This window comes from Pyxicephalus adspersus, chromosome 6 (assembly GCF_032062135.1).
Source record: "Pyxicephalus adspersus chromosome 6, UCB_Pads_2.0, whole genome shotgun sequence".
Taxonomy (NCBI): domain Eukaryota; kingdom Metazoa; phylum Chordata; class Amphibia; order Anura; family Pyxicephalidae; genus Pyxicephalus; species Pyxicephalus adspersus.
In genome coordinates, this window is record NC_092863.1 from 81,606,065 (window position 1) to 81,626,045 (window position 19,981).

Sequence of the window (19,981 nt, forward strand, 5' to 3'; positions counted from 1 at the left end):
AGCCTGATGTTCAATGAAAATAAAGACATAAATTTAGACAAATCTTTTACTTCGGTCAGTGTTTATGCAGCCTTAACTACTGAAAAGTTTATATAGCTAATTTTTGTAAATCAAATCCTTAAATATAACCTATTGAACTCAAAAATTCCAGATGAAAAATCCCTGTAATTTAAAAGCTTTATACTCCTCTCTTAGGCAGCCCATTTCTTCTACATTTCCTCTGTTTTAGTCCTGATGTCTTCATAAATGTTAGGTGCCTGTGTTCCCACCATGCACTGTGATTACAACCTCTGACCCCTTTGTCACCGTAGGATCCTGTAGTGTTCTATGGAGTTGATTGATAGAACCAGTTGGGGACACAGAGCTCTGACTTAACCGAAAGTATTTCTTACAGTGTCTGCAGCACTGGATTAGGGTGGATGTAGAGAATTGAGAGAGAAATGCACTTCCAATTTATTTTTTAACCTGATAGAAATATATGTAAACCCAAAGACTACAATTAAATACTAAAATTCCATATAAAGTGTTTGTGTTTTGGTAAAATGCCACAGTCTGAAGATTTCATTAAAATAATTAATGGTAATCTAGCCATGAAGGTCTTTTCTTAGGCAGTTCCTGTTGGAAGGAGGCAATACGGTCTTAGTTTTGTGCACCTGTGTTGTCACAATGGTACTTCCAATGTAGACTACAAGTAGTCATGTTTACACAGATTACATAGGCATGGTCCAAAAGACTGTTCTGTGTAACCTTTAGGGTTGCTAATGCTATATTAAGATTGGTGTTCAGGTTGCAGTGCAGTTACTGCTTCCCTACACTAGAGAACCGTTGCCTCCAGAGAGATGTAGTGTTTACCCATAGCAGCCCCATGGAGAATTAATAAGGACAGCAGAGACAGTAGCACTCGCTGACTCCCATTGTCAAATCTGCAAAGCTAATCTTTTAAGAACCAGCACTGTAGTATAAGCAGGTGAGCCACATGGGGTTGCTTGGTTCCACCGCAGGTCTTAATCTGCCTTTGTGTGGGCCTAAAACTCAGATACATTGAGCTTTGTGTTTTTGTGACTATCTTCTCTGTGTTACAAAGGACTGAGGAAAAGAGAATCCCAAATACTCTGTAAAATTAGATTGGACTGCCATAAATGATGAAAAAGCAAGAGCTTTTAGCACAAAGCCTGTAGGAAACATAACAAATCCCAAACACAACCCGAATCCACATTTTTATTTGTTCTGTTTCCTGTATTGTGTGACAGATAATTGAGTGAATGTATTAAATACAGTGTGTAATGTGCTGTGTTGTTTAGCTATCCAGCGGTGCATTGGCAATCCTTTTCTCATATTTGCAAAACACATAATATTTGTAAGGTATATACTAGCATGTGATAAAAAATAAACAAGCCTCAAAACCATTCAATGGTGTGTTACGGTATGCTGAAATGTATGTGTATTGGAGCTTCCTTGCATTTCTTTGAGATGGTTTCCTAATGGTGACATCAGTGGATTATGAATGGCACCCCAACATGCTAACACATGTAACCTGTGTCATGGTAACACACTTCAGTGGAAAACTTTCTCTTTTTTGGCCAAAAGCTGCCACAAATCTAGCACACTCACAGTCTGTATTCATGTAACCAGTACATGTTTGTACCTATTGGGTCACTTCGCAAATTTATAGGACACCAAGAGTATAAAGAACTGTTTTCATGGGTCCTACAGATGTGTAACACTACCTCTAGAGAGAAGCGCACATACCATTGGGAAATGCATTCTCTGTGCATTACTTTTCAAAACAATTCCTAAGACACCAAATGCTTGATCCTCTTTCCTGAACACTACAGAGTAGATGGAGTGGCATTCTCTCAAGTTTTTAAGGGATTAGGAAGATCTGTCACCATAGGGATCAGAGGCTATTACTCAAAAATTCACTGTGCTATTTCTGGGAAGAGAGAATATATAATGACACATGCTGTTAATTGGCATTGGCTGCCATTTGTTTGAAAAAACAAACAGGCTTTAATGTCACTTCCTACAAACATATTGGACTGAGTTGGCTTTGTTGGCTTTCTCAAATAATCAGTTTCTCCTTAATGCTTTGAAACTTTTTATCCCTGAGACTTTATTATGCAAGAGATACGATAGAGCTATTGGGACTTTAAATGTCAATATTTTATAGGTTTATGTTTGTAGCTAGTTAACAGGTTCTTGAGTTTAATTACTATATTTAGAGGAAAAGACAGTGGCTTTTTTTTGTCCATAGATGCTGATCAAATTTGTGATTCTCCATCCAGCACATACCAAATTGACAGCTGGCATTTGCTTTTTTGTAACACTGCCAGTTTTAGCAGTTTTTATCAATATTAGATATGATCTCTAATAAAAATGAATAAAGCCCACCTAAAACGAAGGACAAAATGTAATATAATGCATCTCACCAGTCTGCAAATTGCACATTATTGTCAAAAGTTGTCAGAAGTCCTGGCAGACTAAATCCTTTTATTATAGTAGCTCCTTCCTTCTGCGACTACATTAAGGGTTATGTAAAGAGAGGAGGGGTGGAGGAGCTGGGCTAGCATCAACAGTTATTAAACATTGCTAGAAGAGGACATGACATGGAAGAATAAAGCAATGCTAGGAAACTGACTTACTGTCTGGATTAGACGCAAGCGCATTAACAAATTTATCTATGGGATGAACAAGTGAACAGTAAAATGTTTGAACTTTCCATGTTTTGCCTTCAGTCCTTTAAATTTGCAAAAGGGTCTCTATAAAGGCATATGTTGTATGATTGATGCAGTTTGCAGTAAAACACACTTTACATAGGGTTTAATGGAAATACACAAAACATGGTAAACTTGTCTGTGCAAAGCACTGCATTACAACCTGCAGATGGGCAAAGAGCTTAAACAAGAAGCAAAGAACTAAATGCACAGCCTAAAAGCTTCATATCAGCCATTCAAAATTCATATTATTGAACCCAGTTTTCCCAAAGATTGGTTGCTACACAGATTGCAGTTTGCATTTACTGATTTTGACCTTTTGCAGTGTTTTATTAAATAGCATTTTGTTGAATTTGTTCCTGTTGTTTAGTATGTGTGTATTTGTAAGATATGTATTCATCACCTGGAATTGGCATTTTCTTGGGTGGGGGGAGCCATACTGTACAGTTAGACAGATAAACACAATCCCACTTCTGTGGCATCCACAGCCCACCATGACACGCCAGTCTAGGCCTTACAAGCGGATGTGGTATGCCTCTTGATAATGATATGTTTACTGCAGAAATGACTGATGTGGGCATACTGATATAATCTGCACTGCGTCTAAAACGTCTTTAGCTGCCTGTCTAGTTGGTCCAGAGTGACAGGATGTTATGACTGAAGTGGGGCTGTTTCGTCTGGAAAAGTCAAATAATCAAGTTTTAATGTTTCATCGCAGAAGAAAATGTTCTGTCCACTGCCTGGCACCATAATTATTTTTTTTTCATGCTGGTTCAAAGCAAAAGTAAAAACATCCTTGGCCAGAAAAGAGTGTTAAATAAACTGCTCCATGATAAGGTCTTGCCACGAGATTCACTGAGATCCTGGAACCCCTAGAAAGGGTACATTTTTGAGATTAAAAAATTGCACATGAAAGCACAAAAAATTCAATGTGTAGTATGCTTGCTTGCAATGTTTTTTTTGGTTTCTTATTCATATAAAATAATTTGTGGCATAAGCCAAAAAATGTGTTCTTCAAGAATTTGGGATAACCATTACACAGCGTTTCAAGCAATTGGCTAACAGGTGGGAGATATGAACTCCCATCAAAATGCCTCAATTTTAAGCCATATATACCAATAATACCCTGTGTTTATGTAGTGTCAACATTACTCAGCACTTACATTATACATAGTCATGTCAATAACAAAGAAGCTTACAATCTACCCCCAGAGATAGATGGGTAACTAACTTTTCCTGAAATATATTTCTATGATATATTCATCTGTATATTTTATTAGGAATGAGTCTTCAAATAGCTTAAATAACTCCTTGTCCTTACCTAACTTTTAATCAAGGTTGAATTGATCCTTAGAACATTAGTATTGGCTGCAAATGTTCATTTGTCTGTTATCTTCAAAGCAGCAGACATTGGTGTAAACACCCAGAAATCAAAGACATTCATGTGCTTTATAAAGTACACTTTCAGGGTTAGCTTAGAAATGTGAAGTATTCAATGAAAACAGACAACAAAAAAGTAATAATGCCAGTCCTATAACATGTAGATGTATCATGTCATGTACACTTAGCACAAGTCAATGTTGTGGTGCACATAGGGCTGGAATTCTGATTTGTGGTGCCATGCTGGTGACTCCAATTAATCAAAAAATGCCCTTGAAGTTAAGAACTAAAAGCGATAGTAGCATTACATTGTTGGTAACCAATGCCTTTCTCAGTTGCAATATATAATACAGACTTCATACACCCATGTACACTAAACATTCAGTTCCAACAACTCAGCTATTTTCTTAAAAGTTAAGTGTGATTTATTGTAGAAGAGGCATCGCATGTCCCCTTTGCAATAATGAATGGTTCAACAAGTTGTGCAAGTTTTGCAAAACAAATTCTGGTATTTGCAAAAAAGAGTCAGCAGTAAAGTGTTTTACGAATCATAGTGGACACTCACTTATCTGCACATGTTCTCTTTTTTTCTTGTATGTTCTAGTTTTGGCATGAACCATGATGGAATTGGAAACTCCTGTGGGACCAAAGGTCATGAAGCCGCCAAGTTAATGGCAGCTCACATTACTTCTAACACAAACCCTTTCTCCTGGTCGGCCTGCAGCAGAGAATATATCACCAGCTTTCTAGAGTGAGTACCGTCTGCTTTATATATCTCAATGTTTGACTGTATAGCATCCTCTAACCTGTTGATTATATACTTTTTTTATGCTGCTAAAGTTACAGTAGTGACATCACTGGGATAGAATCAATGCTCAGTAAATGTATTACATTCTCCTATTTCTTACATTACTATAGGCGGGCTGTTTTAAAGGATCAATAATGTATTTAGATATGTAGACATCCTTGCTGTTGGGTTAAAGCAGGGGCGATTCCACCATTTTGCACCAACTATGACCTCCTGTTCCGGTGACTTGCTAGCACTCCTTATTCAGAGCAGAGCTTTAGACAAAGATTTACACCACGTTACCCAACCACACGGTACATCTATGTTAGTCTGCTTTGTCTGTAGTGCGGTTAATTATTACAGGTCTTGTCCTTCACTCCGACAGAAACAGACTAAAAGCTTATTTCTCTATACCTTGGCTATTTTCTTCTTCTATCCTCTGTGTCTGAAGAGCCTGTAAACATGAAATGCATGATGTATCCAAATACTTCTAAACTAATTGGTCTTCCCCCACCACACCTTTGAAAAAGTAATATGAGAATGTCAGCAAACTGTTAAAAGGTTCCTGTATTGCATATGCAGTGAGGGTGGTATTTGCTTATGCTATTTTTTTTTTTATCAGATATTTTTTTTTGTACTGAAACAGTTCTGATGCTAATCTTAGCATTAATTGTGCACCCCAGGTCATGGTGCAATCTCTTGCTTTGTCATTGAAGTTTACATTTGCTTCTTGCCAAGACATGATAAAACTTAAAAGTGATGCTGTAGAATACATTTACTGAATTTTATGATTCTTTTTATTACTTAGTCAGAGACTGAAATTAAGTTGCTGTATTCCCATGTTTGAATTTTCATACCCCACCTATATCACATGAAACAAAACATTATCACTATTGTATCACTATGTATGACTATTTTAAATGTGCAAATAGATTATATTGACCAACAAACGTCTAGCTGCACGGTGTTAAAATGGTGTAAAAAAAGCCAATTTTACTAGGTACACCATGCTAGTACCAGGTTGGACCCCCCCGCCCCCCTTTTGCCTTCAGAACTGCTGTGATGCAACAATTCAAGAAGATGCCGGAAACACACCGAGGTCCATATTGACTTGATTGTATCATGTATTTACTGCAGATTTGTCAGCTGCACATCCATATGAATCCTACATTCCACCACATCCCAAAGGTGCTCTATTGCACTGGTCCCCAACCTTTTTGCATGGTACGGACCACTAAATGTACTGACTCTGGACCACGCATGCGAGGGGAGCCATGTGTCACTCAAAGGGGAAAAACGTTCCCCCAGAGTGATGTCATGGTGCCAGAATCCACCAGAGACACATCCCGCCTGCGATGTCTCTGGGAGACATGGTCCATGGCTGTGGCCGGTGCACACCCCGACCTGTCCTGACCCCGCTGGTGGGTGCACCGGGATTGGGAACCTCTGCTCTATTGGATAGAGATATGGATAGGCCAGTACACCTCCACCACCAGCCTGAACTGTTTATGCAAGGCAGGATGGATTCATGCTTTCATGTTTTTGATGTCCAATTCTTACCATATCATCCAAATATTGCACAAGTAATTGAAAAACATCAGATCAGGCTCAATTTTTCCAATCTTCTCCTGTCTAATTTTGGTGAGCCCTTGTGATTGGTAGCCTAAGATTTTTAGCTGACAGGAGTAGCGCTTTGTGTAGTCTCCTGCTGCTGTACCCCATCTGCTTCAAGGTTTGACAAGTTGCATGTTCACAGATGCTCTTCAGAGATTCAGGTGAGTGATTGGTATAGTCCCTATCCTTGGTGTCAGGAAGTCTGCTTAGGTGTTGAAATTTTGAATTACATAGAATGCCAAGGTAGAGATTTAAAAATGGATTAAAGTTGGAGGACTTTTGGAGTTGAAGGCTGTTCACCCCCCGTTCAGAGAGGGTTGTTCTAATTTGAAGTAAAAAACCTTTTTCACTTCTCTTGCAAATTAGTTGTCCTATCTGACCAAAATATGCACCTCATTATCCTAGAAAAAATATCCTTTTTCTTTCAAATGTTGGAACACTGCTAAACCTTGTCCTGTAGCATTTGCCCTCCTTTATTGGGACTTTCTTTAATTTAGAAGTTGTTTTGTCTCCTCATTGCACAGGTTTGTGCATTCTTTACTACACTGCACTGCATAGACCAAGTTACCTCACTTGCTTTGTAAGGTTTCTTTATCTGGTGTCATATATAGTTAAAAGGTAGCAACTTTGATAAATACATTGTTACAGTGTATTTACTCAATGACACTTGTAGATTAATAAATTATGGACAACATGAACTCCAAATTTCATTACAAAAATCGATGCTTGTGTACAGAAAGCACAGTTGTTTTTTTTAAGTATACCCAATTACTTTTTTCTTTTCAATAAAGAAGGGTAAAACAGTATTTTTGCTAAACAAAGAAAGTAGCCAGCACATTCACATAGCACATAGCTGATTAAAACAGAATGCTTTACCGAAATTCTTTATTGATTTGTGATGGAACTTCGTAAACCCACTTGCTTATATCTTCCATGGATGTGCTGGCTATTCATCTTTTTTTTTTATTTACATATAAACTGAGCACCAAACATTCCCTCTAGCAACCAGACTGTCTCTGTGTGGTGCAGATTGGTGAGATACAGGATTTTATTGCTGTCCGTGTTCTAATTGGGAATATTGAACCCGGAATTGACAGTTTGGGGGGGGGGGGGAATTTTGAGTGGTCACAAGACCATTATCTACACCTATTATTGTTAGCTTAAATTTAGTTCTCAGGCTATTTTTTGATTAACAACAGGTTTGCTTTTGATGAAAACATTTTTTAGTGTCAACAACTGTTTTGTTATTAAGGGATTTTGGAACCAGTAGGCTAAAAACTTGTGCTTTATTAATGATAATGGTAGTGTTTTTCCCATTTAACTTGATATATTGTGCTGTTGTGTGTGTCTATAGATGCAGATGCTGAAGGGCCTGTATATGTACATGGGGCAACCAAATGCCAAAGCATGACCCTGACTATAAGTATGGTATCACTTTTTTGTTTAATCAACAGGCTAGTAAAGTTTATGCCTATCAAATGGTTTGGCAATGTAGATGAATGTATATTGTAACTTTAAATAATACACGTTAGAGTAGGTTGCACAAAATGGTTTTAAATATTGATTCACCATTTTTATTTCTTAGCCATACTAACACACTGAGTTTGAAAAGAAACCCAACAAAGTAAAATAATAAACCCCAGTAAATTAGACATTTTTAGTCTGACCTAAGACATTCTTTCCTGACCCCATATATTTCAGATTAAAGACAAATCAATCTATTGATGGATGTGCTGGCTCCTAATCTTTTTTTATTTACATATAAACTGAGCACCAAACATTCCCAGATTGGTGAGATACAGGATTTTTTGCTGTCTGTGTTCTAATTGGGAATATTGACCCCAAGATTAACAGTTCGGGGGGGGGGGGGGCACAAGAATAGATATGAAGTCTTTCATTGGGGACACTTCCAATGACAATTGTCAAAGAAAGAATTTCCCTTTCTTTGAAGAGAGCTCAAGAGAGAAATTTGAGAAAAAATTTCACAAAATGTGTTTTTTTAATGATGGAGTATAGTTCCTAAAGACAAATTCATAGAGTCATTGCAAAGTACCCATTGACCCACTCCCATGATGCAGCGCTCTTGTTTTTAGTGGTGCCACCACCTGGCACAGTCACATAATGGAGGAGACATCATCAACTCTTGAGATAGAGAAGGAAAGAGAGGGATGTGTTTACCTGGAATATTTTTTTTTCTATTTCTGACCATATTGAAGGAATGAAGAAAAAATGTACAAACCACAACAGCAGCATACAAATATGTAGACAGCTAACTGTAGTATACAGGTAGATAAATACTTTTACAGTAAAGACTGAACATGGCACCACCTCCCATGTCTTTTTGTTCCTCAATTCAAGGACCTAGATAGATTCTATGGGGATGGGAAGGAGTACGAACAAGCAGGAAGTAGAGTTTACTTATAATGCTAAAAGTGAATTCTCCAAACAATAAATAGCTTGATCATTATTTGGTCATCCCTGGTGTCCAATCTTTATAAACGACAAAGATTCTCGAGATGTACTGAACATTTTTTTTTATTCTTGTTGCATTCACTACATAAAGAAAGCGGCTTATGTGGTCTGGGGCAATCTATCTGTCTTTGCAAAAAATGATTATTTTGCCAAAATTATAGTTGACTGAAGGGCAAAGCCTGATTAATTTGCTGGCTGATGATCCTAAAATGTAGAAAGTAGCTTGTTCTGTAAGATTTATTTTGGCAAAAAGCAGTGGTATCAGGAGGAATATGCGAGTTTATGTGGAAACATTTTTGGAGACCGCTTCTTTTTAAACACGGTGAACTAAGCATTTGTGATTCACTAGATTTTGAAATTTTGTGACTTGTTTTGGGAATTTTTGTTGTAATTATTATTTTAAATGAATACTCGGGCAGTGAGTGTTCACTTCTCGTTCCAAAAAATGACTTGGCTGTAGATGTTGAGACTACATTTTCCTGGTCTAGACAGAAGTGTATCTCCTTTTGCACTTTTTTGGCTTTCAATGAGTGACAAGACACAGGAAAACCTACCACAAATTTTGGAATCTACTCAACAATGTTTCTGACTTGGCATTTAGCTCATGCCAGCGTAGGTGTATTACTGAATTTATTTTGAAGTGTTTAAATGGAAAAATAGCAAATAAGCGTGTAGAAAATTGCTTTCAGTTTGGTAAAATTATTTTAAATTTGTGGAACATCAGATGCATACACCACTTCTGACCTTTAGAAATGTTGACACTGAACAGCACCAGCAACATATTATGTGGGCAACTCACAATCACAACATGTTATGGAGTCTTCAAGCTGCATTCAGAACTATATTGATGCTTGGGCTTTAAGGGCATGCCTATGAAATAGTCCAAAAAAATACTTTATTAGGTAAGAATGTTATATTTTATCATAACTTCAAGACAAAAAAACAATAAAATTCTATTATCTACACCTTTTAGTGCTCAGCTTTTATTTAGTTCTCAGGCTAATTTTTGATTAACAACAGGTTTGCTTTTGATGAAAACATTTTTTATTTTGTCAGCAACTGTTTTGTTATTTAGGGATATTTCAACCATTAGGCTGAAAACTTGTGTATTATTATTGATAATGGTAGTGTTTTATCAGTTTACCTTTATATATTCTGCTTTGGTGTGTGTCTATGGATGCAGATGCAGAAGGGCCTGTATATGTACGTGGGGGCAACCAAATGCCAAGGCATGGCCCTGACTATAAGTATGGTATGACTCATAAATTGCCCCATGAGACTATTTTGTTTTAATTCAACAGGCTAGTAATGTTTATGCTTATCAAATGTTATGGCAATGTAGATGAATGTTTATCAAATGGTATGGCAATGTAGATTAATGTTTTTAGTAACTTTAAATAATACATGTTAGAGTGGGTTGCACAAAATGGTTTTAAATATTGATTCACCATTTTTATTTCTTAGCCATACTAACACACTGAGTTTGAAAAGAACCCAACAAAGTAATATAATAAACCCCAGTAAGTTAGAAATGTTTAATCTGACCTAAGACATTCTTTCCTGACCCCATATATTTCAGATTAAAGACAAACCAATCTATTGATTGACTGACCCTGCTAACTGTTTCTGGATTTCCTATTCCTTTAGGAATTATATGTATTACAGTCTTGAATGTACTTTCAGTTATTAATACATTAGTATATCAAGAATTTAGAATAGTTGATGAGGCTATGGAAAGCCTTCCTGACTGGAGATAGTTCATGGCTGTGGATAGAAACGATTTAGTAAACAATGTAATGCAGCCTTTTCAACTTTAACAAGTGTTAAGTATTTATTTCTTTATTTCTATATGAATTTTTCATATGTAAAGCTTGTCAAATGTATAATTTGGGAAACCCACCCCAGTGGTTGAGATCTTGTGCATTGCATATTGTTGAAATGGGTCCCTTGCATGACTTTATTTTAAGTGCAGGATGCCTATATGCAGCACTAAAAACAAAGTCCATGAAACATTTACCCAGGTGTCGATATGCTGACAAAACAGTGAGATGTGGGATAACCTCATCCTGGTGATGCTCCTTCATTCATAATCAGCAGTCTGGGGTAAGCTGGTGACCAATCTGTACTAATGAACTCTGGTAAAAAGAAAAATGAGGTCACTGATTTGGCTGTGCTGTCTGGTGAATGTCAGGATTACACATGTTTTCACAAGTAGGACAGTTGACAATTTTTTATAGTAAGCATTTATCCATTTGTATATACTAAATACCACTTACCTTCTCATTTTCTAATATCTAATTAATCATTCCCCACGAAGAGAGGAGGTTGAATCTGAACCCATCATTGCATTTTCTTTAGACTTACCCTGTTCTTTTATTTGCTCAACTTTCATGGCTTCCTGTAGCTGATGATTTCATCATTAGTGTATCTAGGCTTCCTGCAAATAAAATGAGTAGTTTATTAGGTAATAACCACCATTCATATGTCGCATTCCTACCAAATCCAGATCTCCCTGCCTTACATATATTATTTCAGTATAAAATTATAAAATGGTTCTGTAACTGCTTAAAGAAGAGTCCTTGTGATTTTTGGAGGTCTTATAATGTGGTTTTCTTTGAGTTAACTGTATTTGATCTTGTTATTGGGAGTTTATTTGCAGAGTTTATGTCTTAATTTTGCTCTGTGTTAACCAGTTCAGGCCGTGGAACATGCCTCGATAATGAACCTCCAAAACGTGACTTTGTCTACCCAGCAGTGGCTCCAGGTCAGGTGTATGATGCAGATGAACAATGCCGTTTTCAATATGGAGCAACATCACGCCAATGTAAATATGGGGTAAGGAGTTGTCATCTTTACATTTTATAAAACTTTTTTTTTACCTAAAGTGTTACCATAAAGTGTAAACTGCTATTTTCTTATTATTTATTGGGTTCTTAGATTTACCATGGACAATAGCTTTGAAGGCAGCCAGTGAGAAAGCCAATATTCAAAAGGGATAGAGCCATCTTTGTCCTGGTATTATCCAGGATCAGCATTTAGACAAGTTTCTGGCTAACAAATTATACAATAGGGAAAATTGTTGTTATACTTACCCATAATTTTCCTTTCCTGGGAACTCCTCCTGATGGTGTACACATGGGTAATCCCACCCACATTACCCCTCCCAGGACCACCTTTTTCCCAATAAAAAACCTCCTTCCACTTACCTCCCTGTTCCGTCTTAGGTCTTGCAACAGGACCAGAGAGGGTGGGTAACTACGCCGTCAGGAGGAGTTCCCAGGAAAGGAAAATTACGGGTAAGTATGACAACAATTTTCCCTATTCCTGGTCCTCCTCCTGACGGCGTATACATGGGATGTAGCAAGCAACCCTAATTGAGAGAGGGTAAAGCCAACTTAAAAAACGTTATTGCTGAAAATTAAAAAATATTTATTTCAGAGCTGCACGTATCACTGAGGCTCTGAACTTAGAATCTGTGTTCAGAAAAACATTTCAAAACTTTCCAAAACATTTCAAAACATTGAAAAAACATTTCAAAAACTTTTCAAAACGTTACAAAAACTTTCCAAAAACATTTCAACAAGTTCCAAAAACGTTACAAAAAGAAGAAAAAAAAGTTTTCGCTTACTCGACATTGTCTTCAGCAGATACTTTAGTGCCAAAAAACACTCCACCAAATAACACAGGAAGTTTCCCCGTTTAGGTTTAGCACCGCAGGAAGTAGAGGAAAACTTACTTCTTGAAATGCTTCATAATTGTTACCGTGCATGCGTGGGAGATCGCTGTACTATATCACGCGCTGTACTATAGATTCAAAATTCGGCCATCTTGGAAGATGGCAGAAAGGCTTTCCTAGAGCACTACTGCGCATGCACAGTACGCTTACAACCAAGAAGCCTGTGGACTGGTGCTGCGCTGTCCATTGGAGGAACGCAGCTCCCAGAAAACAGTGAAGACGCCGGAAAAAAAAAAGCCACCTCACCAGCGTCCGATGGTCCTGGTGCAGGAGGGAAAAAGAACTGGGAGGTAAATGTAAGGGGTTTTTTATTGGGGAAAAGGTGGTCCTGGGAGGGGTAATATGGGTGGGATTACCCATGTGTAAGCTGTCAGGAGGAGGACCAGGAAAATACATTTTGGTATCTGTGCAGCTGTTGGCTGTGTTTACAAATATATGAAGGAGAGCAAACACTATGACAACCTCTTACCTTATGACTGCCTATAGAGATATACTGTCGCAATCTGTAAGTCAGAAGTGTCTGTTCCCCACCTTTTGATAACTACACATCATCTGTGAGCTCATCTTTGGATTATGTGTGTTTAATCCACTTTTGAATATTATGAGGACTTTTCCCCTCTGCCTCCTCTGGTGCTGTTCGTCCATTGCCAGCATACGCAATAAGGCAGCTGGGGAAGCATCATTAGCTTGTATTGATGCTGTACATTGCTTGAAGATTGTTTAACACATTTACATGTTCAATTATCCCATGAGAAAGTGGAAAATATCTGTGAAACACATTGGAAATTTTTTGAATTTCTACCAAATCCCTGCATTCAATCAAGAGAACTTGCATACAAATTTAGGCAATTTTCATCATAGTGTCATATGCTATCTACGGATGGCAAAAGTTTCTGAATGATATAACATTGTCTGTGTCTGTACAATTTATACCTGACAATGAAAAGATGTGTATTAGTTTAAAAAATAAAAAAGTTTCATCATTAATAAAGATTAGTTTCCAGTAAAATCCCTTGGTATCTTCATGACTATCAGTCATTCAGTAATCTATAGTACTAAGGGAAAGGAGACTGGTAATGCGTTTCCTCTCACCTGCCGCAGACTGACATAATCTCCACCTAGTGAGATCAGTGGACTGAAGAATGTTTTTAAAATCTGCATAGCTGTACATTGTGACATGTCAGGAATTTATTTTTTCAGTGGTCTGCTTTAATTAGAAGCATGGCATGTGTGCTACAGGGAAAGATCAGAGTTCAGATCAGCTGATCCCTACCCTTAGCGCATAAAATTCACTAAATATCTAGGCTTTTGTTTTCAGGAATAGCCCTGGGACAGCACCATTTAGTAATGGTATTTAAGCATCTCATTTATTAGTTCCTTATCACTGACTTCCTAACAGCAGATACAACAAGGTATCAATAAATTCTAACTATACACCAATTCTGAATGCACCTTTGAAGCAGATTTTCTAAACATCCAGTGTAATTCTATTTTTATTCATACTGATCATATTAAAACTCTTGAACCCCACGCACTCCCACCCCAATCAAAATTTCACAATGAGTATTTCATTAAACTGAGGCCTACAAAAGGGAATTTAGTGAAAATTCATTGTAGACAGATGTGTGAGATTTTCTTTATTAAGATCATAATTGGAGCTCGTTCCATATAACCACCACAGCCTCTCTAAAGCACCCGCCGCTCGACTCTACATTCACATCTATAATTGATGTTGACATTTGCTGGCTGTGTTTCAAACAAAATTAATTTTCCGTGTCACCGAAGTTTAAATATTCATGAATTTTCATTATCTTCACACAAAATTTTTCATTTCCTTTAATGTCACCATACTTGGAAAATAGACATTGTCATTAGTAATTAGTGGAGAAGAATGGGCTCAAAAGATGAACTTTTTAGGTGTGTATTTCTTGTCTGCATACATGGCTTCATCATCTCCCACCTTTTTTATAGTTTCCAGATGTTCCAATTACATTAAGATAAGGTTTCCTTTTTAATTGGTAATATGATTTGGAATAATAAAGGCTTAGGATCAGGTTTTCATAACAAATGCTTTCACAGGCAAGTGAGAAGTCTCTTTTTTTTTAATTGTTTCCTGTAAGATCATTGAGCTTTCCTCACGTAGCAGAAAGGGTTCCTTTTATTCTTTGTATCCAACTCTATGTCCATTTACAGCTTAAAGCCAAAATTTAGCCTAAACTTTCTTTTTTTTAGATGTGTGTGAGTTATTAGACAAGATTTAGGGGTCTATCCTTATCCTACATTAATACAAAAAGGATTTTATTATAGTCTGTGTGTTCCCATTGGAGAGATTTCCCATCATTTTCAATCCTTGTAGGGCCCTCATTTGGGTCCACTGGTCACAATGAGCCTGATTTAATAAAGCTCTCCAGGGCTGGAGTGCATATATTTGCATCAGTAAACCTGGGTGATCCAGCAAACCTAGAATGGATTTGTTAAAAGTCATTTGCTATTTGTTAGCAAATGTTTTCCATCCTGGACCAGATTCATTCCAGGTTTGACAATGTAAGTAATGACAATGGCACTAAAGTGGGTCCAAACATGTATTCTTCCCTTGCATATACTTTTTGTCTACACCTTCTTGCAGGTGGTGGCACTAACCACCTTTCCAAGTATGGTGGAACACCTGCTCGCTATATAACAAGGTGGAACACCTGCTCCCTATAACAATTCTTAAGTCTAACTTCTAATGTATATATGTGAAGAGTGGCAGGAGAGCAATGACATATTAAATCTCATACCCAACCAAACACCAACCTATTACTACTCTCTATAGAGAAAAGGGAATGCTTATCACATGCAGAGATTTTCTGGCTTGTTTGTAAACCTCTTTCAGACCCAACGAGCACTTCCCATGTGCACAATGATTTAATTAGTAGTTTATGATGAAATAGTTTATAATGTACTATAACAGTTATAGATAAGGGTATAGTATGGAAATGTCACTATGGGTATCATGATAAACCATAGCAGTACATTTCCCCAGCACTTATAATATTTATATAGACTTGCTCAGTCTCGGTATATAACTCGTGAGCTTTTGTTTTGTTTTTTTTCAGCAGTGTGGAATTTGTTTGCAAGTCTATGCCAGTCAATCTTAAACCCATGAATCATTTCCTCATGTTGTGATGAGAGATTCTATAGCGATAATGTAATATTTAAAAGCCTTTTACATCCTGCTTGCTCACCCTGCTGTCAGCTTCCAAGCCTTCTTGCTTTGGAACAGAGCAATATAATTGCCAGCTATTTCTTTGTTGTCACTGTGCTGGTGACTGCTACTGTGAGCTTTCTAAGAATTGTGCTCTGGTAATCCTTGTACAGCCCTAATTCAGAATAGAACCATTCTAAAACTTTATGTCGATTGTACGGGGTAAACTTTTGTCATCATCAACAGTTTTAAAATAAATTGAGCCTCATGGGTTTTCACAGTATATTACTTTGTCTAAGTCTTTGAAAAAAATATATGACTAAGCGTTAAGATTCTATTCATTACATTGATAGCCTTTGATTATGTTTACAACATACAATGGTATTCATCTGTTTTTTTTCTCTGGAAAAAAAACTGTTGTGGGATTCAGCTGCCTTTTGGGGAAATCTGGTATTGCGGCTTGACCACCAGATACTGTAAACCTTTATGGGAGCCATTGCTCCTGTCCAAAATAAGCAACTGAGATTTGCTAGAAAGAGTCTAAAAAATATAAATTTCCATTTTTACTGCAAACCTTATAAAACAGACGTTTGGAGTATTTTTAATAATTATTTAATCAGTCGCTACTTTATTTTACCAAATTAATGTTTGACCAATTATTCTAATTCTACATTTTGTATTAGAATTTTTGCTGCTTAGAAAAACTGTAATGACCTTTAATGTGTTGCTACTAGTTAATTTCATGTCTTGAAAAAGTGGGCTGCACAGCTGACCTTAGTGAGCAGACTTTCCACACTGGCTTCAGGCTGTTTTATTGATAACAGCTGTTAAAAGATGTCACTGATAGGATAATGAGAATACAGCTAGTTGTTGGACACCTTTCTGATAGAACAAAGGCTTCCTCCAGGGCACATAAACTCTAGGCATTGTATTTAACTTGTCCCAGACCTTCTTTTTTTCATTCGTTTGTAATTGACCAATGTTCCATTTACCTTGCTATATCCCGGTAATGGGTACTGCCACTTCCCATGTAACTTTGGAATCTTCATTTACTTTCTATGAATCTATATTGTTAATTCACATTTTAATGTCTAAAAGAATAGTTAGGTGAAATAGTTTGCATCATACGCCTTGTGTTATTCCTGCGTAATTGCTGTCAGTCTTGTCAAGGAATTTTTCAAACACCTGGCAGACATTTTTTGTTTAAAGTTATTTCAGCCTCCTGCCTGGATGTTGAAAGAGTCATCACATCAATTTCAGGAAACAATTTGATTTATACTGCACAATAATATATTTTATGTCCTCTGCCTGTTATTATTATTACGGTGTTTTATTAAGCTGCATTGCAGAAAAAGGAGCATAAAATAAATGTTGCTATAGGTTTGTATATTTTCTATAATAGGTAAGCTTGTTGAATGCAAATGATTTCCAAGTGGATTCAGATCTGCATAGTGCTTGCTTCATAACAAAATGTTATTAGTCCACTGCTGTATGCAGATTGTTTGCACCCAATGGGCAAAAGCATATAGACCCCCTCCAAAGTTCAGGTGTTTTCAGTAATAATCCTAGACATGCAAAGACATTTAGAAAAATGTGTATTTTCATCTTTGTGAAAACAGTTTTAAAAAAAACTGTGACCTTGTGTACCCAGCTCTATGGTTTGGTGATTTTAATGACTTTTTTTAATTGATGACAAACATTTGTCTGGGTGCCTTTAACTGTCCTTATCTGCACTCCTGGATTAGTCAGTGGAAGTAATGATGAAAAGTTTTGGAAAGCTACAAAAACGTTTTTAACATGACAAGAACAAGTCCAGTTGAATTCAAGTATCACATTAATCTGCCAGATTTGGGAGCTGATTGGTTTTCCTGATTACAGAGACATGTTTTATGGCAGTAGATACTCCAGAGGTATTGAACATTAAAACCAAACTTCAAACATCTATATAAACAGAATAAATACATCTGTAAATCTGTATTTCTACTCATCCAGTCCTGACATTCACCCAGCTCTAGCTCAACACAGCTCTGTCTGGCAGGGCAGGAGATCAGATTTTTCTCTGTCGCAGACTTACATATACAGGCTTTAAAAGGACAGTGAAAAAAGAATCAGTAGAAAGATGAGCTCATCCCTTGGTCTCTTTGTTCTTCTATATCAGCATGTTCCTTATTATCACATGTGCAGTATAACAATGCTGACTTGCTCTTTGTGCTGCTTTTCTTTTTTCTAGTCTGTGTTTTACTGTACAGGGACTGCATGATACCAAGTAAAATTACATATATTGGTAAATACAGAGTTGCAATTATATTCATTTCCTTTTGTATCTGCCCTGAAAATGGGTTTCAAAGTGACTTATATTTTTTTTTTTTGCATATATATAAACATGGTGAAAATAGTCAGTGTCATGGTAAAATTCTGTAGGAATGTATCGTTTGTAAGTATACTTGTAAGGGAGGATTATTTGCTTATTAGTGCAGGTTTTAGCTTAGTGGTGCTGCACATTATTGTACTTTACATCCTCCTGCATCACTATGTCTATTGTACACAGACTCTAATTAAAAACAACATATTTTCTGCAGTCTCAAACTATGTGAAAGTCCCACAATGCTCCTAGTAGCTAGAGATCTTGTGATCTTTTTGCCAGGGCCCTGGGTCACATGAAGGCACATGGGAAAAAGGTTTTTTATCCATGGAAAGCAACAGCTACTTTTTGTATTAAGTAGAATGTAGTAATGCTGACCTACACAGTACTGATTTATTTAAAGTGTCTAGTATTATTTTTTTGTATAGCTAACTGTATCTAAAATTCTGACCAACTTGCTTCTGCCTTCTTTCCTAGGAAGTGTGTAGAGAGCTCTGGTGTCTGAGCAAAAGTAACAGATGTGTTACTAACAGCATCCCGGCTGCTGAAGGGACCCTCTGCCAGACTGGAACCATAGAGAAAGGGGCAAGTCCATATTCTTTATTTCTTTACAAGATATGAAAGTAAATAGTTATTGTCAGATTAGTGAATTATTATGCAGATTTTTGGTTTGGGCATTTGCTATCACTTATATTGTCTGAGTGTACTTATGAGTCTTCAAAGATATTGTTGCAACCTGTTATGTTGCGTTGTTCTTTAGATTTGATGTGCACATATTGTCACTTCAAGAAACGTGTTTCAACCAAAATTGTTTCTGTTTACCTGTTTAAATTCTTCATACCTTATACCTATCTCCATATCTTCAGACCTAACTCAATCCTCCCCTTAGTTTTATGCTACTTGTTCATTGTAATATCAATGGAAACCTGGCTCTGTTTGCCCACATGTTCATTGTAACTGAATAACACTGATTTGCCCACATCCAATGAGCTATGCCATTCTCACTTTAGATATTGTGCACCGCAACACCTTCAACCCCCTCATATTTGGTTTTCCATGGGCCACGAGGCGGTGACCATAGTTAGTGAGAATAGGTCAATGAATTTAACACAGTAGTATTAGTTAGCACATTGGTCATCTTTTGTTATGGGGCACTAAGCATCAGTGGTACTGTATAAATTAACCTATGTAGCTAGGAAAATTTGGACTGTAATAGAATGAGAAAAAAAAGTAGTTAATGTTGGAATGTACTTTACAAATAGATACTAGTGCTGTATAACTGACCCCATGAAATGGAGCTGCAGACTGGATTTGTGTTAGACAATGGCCACTGTCATCTGGTCTTAGCACTGACTCCCTCTATATTAGTCAGGCTATTTTCAACAAAGATTATACTGCACTTTGACTTTCAAGCTGATGTTTAAATAAAGAGAATGAAAGCTTTTAGGCAGCTGTCACACTTTATTAATCCTTGCTGACGGCTTCATTCAGAAACTCTGACCTGCTGTCACTTAGAGTGGCTTTTCCATGCCGACTTGAGATACTGTTTGCTAAAATGACACACTGAATTGATTGGACGTTAAAGAGACACCATCAACAAATAAGCTCAAACTCATAGTTTAATTATTGGATAATGTTACATTTGCCTTCGGCTATTTACATTTCTACTGGATTAAATAACAAAAATGAATGTTTACAAATGTAGAAATCTTAAAAAGACACTGTATCT

The 19,981-nt window shown here is 36.9% G+C and overlaps 2 protein-coding genes across 2 annotated transcripts in view; one reads left to right on the plus strand and one right to left on the minus strand.

Moving 5' to 3' along the window:
- ADAMTS6 (ADAM metallopeptidase with thrombospondin type 1 motif 6) overlaps positions 1 to 19,981 on the plus strand; it is a 168,685-nt gene that overhangs the window by 88,563 nt on the left and 60,141 nt on the right. Inside the window, exons 10-12 of the mRNA XM_072416361.1 lie at positions 4,699 to 4,845; positions 11,661 to 11,802; positions 18,730 to 18,837. Coding sequence (XP_072272462.1) covers positions 4,699 to 4,845; positions 11,661 to 11,802; positions 18,730 to 18,837 — 397 coding nt within the window. The remainder of the gene's footprint in view (positions 1 to 4,698; positions 4,846 to 11,660; positions 11,803 to 18,729; positions 18,838 to 19,981) is intronic.
- The window catches only part of CWC27 (CWC27 spliceosome associated cyclophilin), a 237,247-nt gene continuing 228,438 nt past the window's right edge, over positions 11,173 to 19,981 (minus strand). The window contains exon 14 of the mRNA XM_072416360.1: positions 11,173 to 11,404. Within this exon, the coding sequence (XP_072272461.1) occupies positions 11,356 to 11,404 (49 nt within the window). The 3' untranslated portion in view covers positions 11,173 to 11,355. The remainder of the gene's footprint in view (positions 11,405 to 19,981) is intronic.